This window comes from Seriola lalandi, unplaced genomic scaffold (genome assembly GCF_002814215.2).
Source record: "Seriola lalandi dorsalis isolate HSWRI2012SDOR001 ecotype SW California unplaced genomic scaffold, Sedor1 jcf7180002054898, whole genome shotgun sequence".
In the NCBI taxonomy this organism is placed as follows: domain Eukaryota; kingdom Metazoa; phylum Chordata; class Actinopteri; order Carangiformes; family Carangidae; genus Seriola; species Seriola lalandi.
Window position 1 is genome coordinate 1,641,055 of NW_019525450.1, and position 7,755 is coordinate 1,648,809.

The window sequence follows — 7,755 nt, forward strand, 5'->3', positions numbered from 1 at the left end:
GTAGTAAGGGGGGGGGGGGCAAGCAAGGGGGTCTTAGCACCATCACCAGCGCTGCAATCGGGGGCCCATGCAGCAAACAGCCATGGTGGCCCGCCCCAACTTTTTCCCCATTTCCAGCATGTTCTCCAGAGAGCACACACAAGAGAAATGACGAGAGTCATTGGACATGATATGGACGGGCAACAGATAAAAGATAAGATATCAAAATAAACACAATGCAGAGATTAACAGTAGAACATGAAAGGGATAAAAGCTGAGGGAAAATTAATATTTTATGTATAAGAGATAACACGTTGATGAGGCTACTGATAAAATGAGTGATTTGAAGAAAACACAGAGAACACTAAAAGGTAAGAAGTGACGGATACTGCAGCTATACGTGTAAGAATGGTAGTGGTAGTAATAATGAGCAGCTGAACGACAGCGATGCAGAAGATTATGTAATGATGCAAGTTTATCTGTTCCGATCTTGATCTCTTTCCTCCAGACTTCTTCCTGTGCTTTCACGTTGAGAAGTGCTTTCAGCTTAAAAGCAAAGACTAGCAGGGCACATACCAACCCCTGGACGTGTTACAGCCTCTCTCGTTTACAGCTCAGAGTCAACCGGTGCAAAGGACTGCGAGGCAAGGTGGGGGTGGTGTAAATCTTGCTGCCATCAAGAGCTGTCAAAAATACTGTAAATGTGTGTTGAGCATGCGCCAGTGAAGTGATAAATATGGCTGGACAGTCAGTTTTACAAGTCGTTGAGATGTGAAATGCAAAGAGCAGAGAGACTGGAAGGTGGATGTTAAAATTCACGGCCTTGACGTAACATAACAGGGTGCGATGATAAGACTTTCATCTAAACTATACTGCTTTTAGAAAGGTTACCTCCATGTCACATGCCTTTTATCACACAATCCTGCTTCCACAAAATAACTGATTCTGAGCCAAAGTGGTGCACAACAGCACAGTGAGAGGTGTGGTTAAACCTTTAATGGGTGAAACGTCAATTCAAACCAATGAAAAGTTTTAGTCTAGACACTAACATCAATGTTTATGTTTTTTTCTTCTAATTTCTGTCGCCAATTAATTGTCTGTCATTCCTATGGGGACAACTTAAAGGCTGTCTCTTTATAGGCAGAAGTTTAACAGATTCCACTATGGGCAGAAGAAAACGTTACATGGCAGACAAATAAAAGTAAAAAGTAAAAAAGCAATTATTCCGCGTATAGAGAAATGACTTACATTACTCTGGGAGATAACACATGAACTATACACTGGTTCGGCAGAGGCTCAAATTTCAAGATGGAACAGAAAAAGACTTGATTCTACATCAAAGGAAACATTTAGAAAAGGTATTGACCGTTATATGTCTCTTCTGTCTGTATCATACGGTGGCCCAGACGAGTCAACACTATACAAAAGCCACAACATGAATGCAAAAGTATCAACACAAACGCAGGTGGACTCGTATTGCTGGTTTGAAGTAGTAAGTGAAACGTTGCTGCTAGGTTACTGTGATTAATGGCACTATTTGTTGTCAGTGGTGTTACATTTTCATATTTATGTACTCTCTCATCCAAAGTTAGGTTATTGTGAAGCTAGCTTTGCACTAACATTAGCATTACGTCATTAGTCAGTCAGATGAATGTAAAGCTGTACCCATGTATGGAAACGTATTAGTGATATTACACCAACGTTACAGTGAAATGAAATGAACTGAGATTGTTCTTTGTAAATTTTGTGTATTTCAAAGCTCAAGCAATTAAACCTAGTGCAAAGGAACATTACATTTAGTCTGCTGTCAGGGTTAGTGGTAAGTACGGACCCAAATGCAGCCAACACATGGGAGACGGTGCAGACAGGTTTATGTAACAAAAGAACTTAAATCACAAGCACAGGGAACCATAGGGGATGACAACAGGAGAACATGAACAGGTAACATGAACAGACCAAAAACAAACCAGACATGAACAGACTACGTGAACAGATTGAGGATTAACCAGACATGAACAGATCGAGGACATACCCAGAGAACAACAGAGAGACAACAGACGAACCGACACAGACAAAGGGAAGCACAAAGACTATATAGACAAGGGAGGCGAGGGTGATTGAACACAGGTGACACACATTAGGGCGGGGCAGACAATCACCACACAGAAACAGGACCAAGACAGGAAGCAAAAACACTGACACATAAGGAAACCAATGACAAAATAAAACAGGAAGTGCGAAAAGTCCAAACAAAACTAACAAAAGGTGTCTGCCATAGCAAACCATGACAGTCTGCCATGTGTGAAACACCAGTTTTCAAAGTAAGATGAATCATTTCCTTGATAAAATAACAGAACAGAAGCTTTAATTACCTCAATCAAATATAAAATTACAGTTGTAATGAACGTTATTCATGTTGTGGCTTTTGTGTTTGTGTTGTGGCAAAATGTGCATTTGTCTTGTGTTTTTTTTTGCATTGTGTTGACCTGTCTGGGCCACCGTAGTATCACACACACCAAGCAAAAACCAAGCAAGCGATTGATATAATTCTCATTTTGAAATGGGAAAACCCGTATTGAATGTTCAGAGGTTTTCTATATAAATCCATTTGGGGTGTACTATCTAAACAAATGTGTACTATTCAAACTTAAGCCCCTCATATCATAGTAGCTGAAGTGTGAAGGCTGTAGATTAAAGCCCAGTGTTGGTGCCTTTCATACGGTTAAACATTTTGACTTGTCATAGCAGAAAAAATGCAGGTGTAAGAAGTCACTCTGCTCCATTTAAGCGTTCCTACTGCCAGTGAAGCAGCATGCACAGCACAGAGGTCCTGACCCTCACCCACCTACCCAAACTTCAAGTTACCCTTTTTTACAATACAATATTAAACTATAGGACACAGAGGGGAAAGGAAGAAAAACCTACCATCAGACAGGAAGTATTCCACTTCACCATTGTTGCCTTCGTCCCCGTCCTGGGCGTGGAGCTTGTAGACCAGCGAGCCCGCAGGGGCATCAGGTGAAACCACGGCGAGGTAGGGGGCAGGAACCATGCTCCACTCTGGGACATTGTCATTCACATCTGTCACAGTCAACTCCACTCTGACCAAGTACCACTCTGGACCTGGGGAAGACAGAAAACGAGAAGAGGAAAGTTAAGACAGTGTTATTCGTGGCAACTATCAGATCAAATCTAATGCAGACACCATGTTTGACTGGGTTGTTAAATGTAATCTTAAGTAAATGGAAAGAAATACATTTTTGGGTTTCTGGGAATAAGATTAAACTTGAAGAACACCCCGCTGCAATATTTTTCTGCTTACCAGTAAAGCTTGCAGAGCTCACAGAGTTCAGAAAGGCATACATACATATTTTAGCATGCTAACATTTTTGTCAACAAGCCTCACTTTGTGTTTGACTTACACATTTACAATGCATTCATGCATGCAAAGTTACATTATACTGAAAAATATATTTGTAAATAAGTTCACTTAGCCACATTTAGTGCCAAGCAAATGGCAGCTCATAGCATACGTTACAGAAACACAAAACGATTAAGCCACATGCTGTCTTGTCCCTGTTGGTATTGTTTCTTTCTTTTGGTTTCTTTTATAGAGTTTCAAGAATCTTTGTCACACACAGACACAGTGCATGGCTTAGTGACAGATTTAGACAAAAAAAAGTGAGTGTGATTGTGTTTTACTACATTAATTTCACTCCCAACTGTCAAAGTCTTCATTACCTGTTAAGTGTTTTTTTCTCTCTCTCTTTCTCTCAGTGTAGAGCACCTCTGTGTTACCTGCTCTTGCAGCAGAGAAAACCATGTGATGTTCAGCTAGCTGCAGCCTCCTGTTCTACTTCTACAGGAAACACAGGCCTTGTTCATACCTGCCATTAACATGTGCCTCAGGTAGGTGTGTAGGTAGGTGTGAATGCACCCAAGACACAATGAGATCCAATCACTAAGACCACATTCGGGGCTGGTCTGGGCCACACATGGCCCTCATTCCTTTAGGTGTGTGAATGCAAATGTGTCCTGGGCCACATTGAAGGACCCCTTACTCAACTGCTATCCTCTGCCACGGTCTAATTAGTCCAACTTTTTACACTTATCACAATGTTTCCCACACATTGATTTATCTGTGGCAGCCCGCCACAACATCAACATTGACCACCACATATTTACTATCTATTTTTTTTTTTTTTTACAGCTAAAACCTTATTTCATTGTAGAGCTGTGCACAATGCATCAATTACCTCAAACCTCACTCTCTTTCTCTCTCTCTGTCTCACACACACAACCACATTGACAACAGATCCATCTGTCATAGTCCAACCGGCTAAAAACAACAACACACTTGGTCTTTGCAAACAGAAATGATGTACGTTTTTATTTGCATATAGAGCGGGGAAGTGAGATTCGATCACAAGTTGTCACTCGAGACGCTTGTGGAAACGCATTCTAATATGTACAATGTGCCAGACGAATGGAGGAATGTACAATAGTTCACAATGTAAAGTACAAAATGTATGTATGAAATGAACAGGCCCGTCCACATGTGGCTGGATCAAACATGACGCATGTTAATGTTAGGTGTGAACAGGGCAACAGCATAATTCCAGCGGCCAATACAAACTAGCTGGTTGAGGATAGATAGATAAATGGATGGATGGATGGATGGATGGATGGATGGATGGATGGATGGATGGATGGATGGACTTTTGTTACAGCAAACAACAACTTCCTGCAACTTAAAGCTGATGTGATTAGTCAAGAAATTAATTAGTCAATCAACAAAGCAAATGTTGATAATTTTTAAACAAATCATTTACTTTCTTATAATGTAGTAAACTCAATATTTTGGGGTTTTGGACAGATGGTGGGACAAATCAAGCAATCTGAAGACATCTCCATGGACTGCATTAGAAATTATGAAGGATGTTTTTCATTATTTTATTAAATAAATAAAAATAATATTTCACAGAGAATATAATTGACAGATTAATTGATAATCGACATAATGATTGGTTAGAGCCCTGTACAATCTCTGGATTGGCTGCACAAAGTGAAGTGCACTTTACACTACGTATTAATAATGAATGAATACTGCTGCTGTTTAAGACACGACAATAAGGTGGAAACAGTCCTTTATAAGATTCCAGTGAAGAATTCAGGTTGATGATTAAGCAAAGTAGAAGCAGGCTGTAGGTGATGAGGATTTCCTGTTTTTGGGGATTCTAAACTAAATTAGTTTATTCCCCCCCAAAAAAACAAATACCAAAAACAATAAATAAGGAACAGAAATAGCATGTGCTGACAATGCTAATGTCATCCAGTGTTTTTCTTCTCAGCTGCTCTTATTCAGTTATTCTGGATTCAGTTCAGCTGTCATCTGCCTCTGTTTCTCTCCTGAAGTGCTGCCCTGACTGCACCCCACGGTAAACAGCAATCATATTGACACTGGTAAAACATACTAAGGTTCCACACAGACCTCATCCGAGCACACACACACACAAACACACACACACACACACACACACACACACACGCACACACACACACACACACACACACACAAAGACGAGGCTGCACAGCAGTTTTTGCTGGTCGCAGTAGGGAAGCAGAGGAGTAATTTCAGGGCTGGAGCTGGAAGATTGCTCTTAGTCTGTGTCAGTTCTGGTACCTGTTGAAAAAAAAATGTCTGATACTTATATGCAATGGTTATACAGCACAATGATATCTCTGTAATTGCACTGCATTTATCCACTGTGGCCTGAACAGCTGGTCCAGATGATGAATTTTCTCTATATTTTACCTTCTCCAGTCGTACTAACAAACACAAGTAAACAGATGAAAAAAAGGCCCCTGTGTGTGAACGACTGTACAGTAATTGATGAAAGGATGTCGGAGACATACAAAGAGGAGAGCGAGAGAAAAAAAAGACTTATTTTCAGAGTGATAGGGTGAAATCAAGTAAGTAGAGCACAGCAAGAAAAAGCAGCAAGAAAAATAAGAGTTGAGTGTCGTATGAACAGGATTAAGAGCGAAACGCAGAGGCTGAGAAATGACCCTGTGGTTGTTATAGAAACAGCAGAACAACGAAAATTGGAAGATGGAAGAATTAAGAAGAGAAGGAAAAAAAAAAGGAACAAGCAAGCAATTGCATAAATCAATGGCATTAGAGAGGAGAGGGAGCAAGGGAACATTACAAGGAAAAACATAAGCGGACATCAAAAGAAGATAGAAAAGCGGAATTAACCAGCCACATATTACAAAAAAAAATATAGCACGGCACTTAACTCTGGGGTTGAACCAATGTATTTGTTGATGATCTCTCTCCCTCTCTCCCTCTCTCTCTCTCTCTCTTTCTGTCTTTCTCTCTGTCTCCCTCCCTGTGGTCGTAACAGATTCAGAATTAATTGGCAAAAGGACAATGCAGCTTTGGGGAAGAAGGGACGGCATTACCCAGATAATAAATCACTGGGCTAATATACAGAGCACTATGCCAAAATGCATCTTACAGCCACACACATTCAAGCACAGAAACGCACAAACACACACACACACACACACACACACACACACACACACACTCCTTTCTCACTAATAACGATCATCAGTGGATTAGTGGCTAATGAAGGACAATAGGGAGATACAGCTTAGTGCTATTGCCATCCCTCACACTAATGTATCTCACTAAATCTAATGATATGTCGCAATCTCGAGAAAAAGTGGGACCTGCAATTACTAATAGTGCTACAGAAGTGCTTTTTTTGTGGCCACCGTCCTCATGTGCCCCAATGGGCTGCAAGTCCAAGCATTGTTAGATTATTCATTTCCTCACAGCTTTCTTGTTATCTTGTTGTCAGAGCATATAGTGTACGTGTAGAGTCCCGAAACCCTGCGCACAAACACACCTGATGCCGTTGCTGCCTTTTGCTCATTGTAATTGATTTTTGTCATGATCAGAACACTAACTGTGGACACGGATAGATCAAAGTAGCAATTCTCTGTTAAAAAGACTACATACTTTTTTCTATTCACAGTAGACATTTTAATTGTCATGGTAAGAAAAGCAGAAATGGAAACAATAAAATTAGTGACAATTCTGTTATAGTAAAAATGCAAATGTCAAAATATCTGCTTGGTCACTATATCCCAAACAATGCAGGATTTTTTGGAAGATGACACAGATATCAATAATAATCTTTCTTTGATCCTTTACAATAAAGCTTCAGTGCTGCTAAAAGCAAACCAAAGCTGTACGCATTTATAGGTAAATTAATCTGTGGTTAACTTAATTTAACTGTTGTGTTATTGTCTCTTTTTATACTGTATATCTGTATATTTTTAGCTAATTGTATGATATTATCAATTCTGTTGTCTGTAAAACCCCAGCGAAGGACAAGAGGTGTAAATTAGCATCAGCTATAATCTCTCTGTGCAACACAGTTTCATGACTTGTTTTGGAACTATGTTAAATTGCATTGTCCCTATTAAATAAATAAAAATAAAGCATATGCCACATCAATAATATATACAGAAAACAATATCTTGCTAATGTATACACCAGTGATAATCCATTGCTCGATTCATATATCTGCGATAAGCTAATATTGGCCAATATACCAGTCCAGCTAATGAACTGGTCTGGCAGATTTACCAGTCAGGCTGTAATGTATTGCCCCCTGCAATGACTCTGCTATAGGAGTGGGCAATAGATAAAATCCCTGGTAACAGCATATATTCATTTATATCTGTATGGCAGTATGAGCC

At 39.9% G+C, this 7,755-nt stretch overlaps 1 protein-coding gene across 1 annotated transcript in view; it reads right to left on the reverse strand.

The window, feature by feature from the left end:
* The window catches only part of LOC111672264 (neural-cadherin), a 232,992-nt gene extending 229,896 nt beyond the window's left edge, over positions 1-3,096 (reverse strand). Inside the window, exon 1 of the mRNA XM_023429642.2 lies at positions 2,905-3,096. Coding sequence (XP_023285410.2) covers positions 2,905-3,031 — 127 coding nt within the window. The 5' untranslated portion in view covers positions 3,032-3,096. The remainder of the gene's footprint in view (positions 1-2,904) is intronic.
* Positions 3,097-7,755: the final 4,659 nt, after the last annotated feature.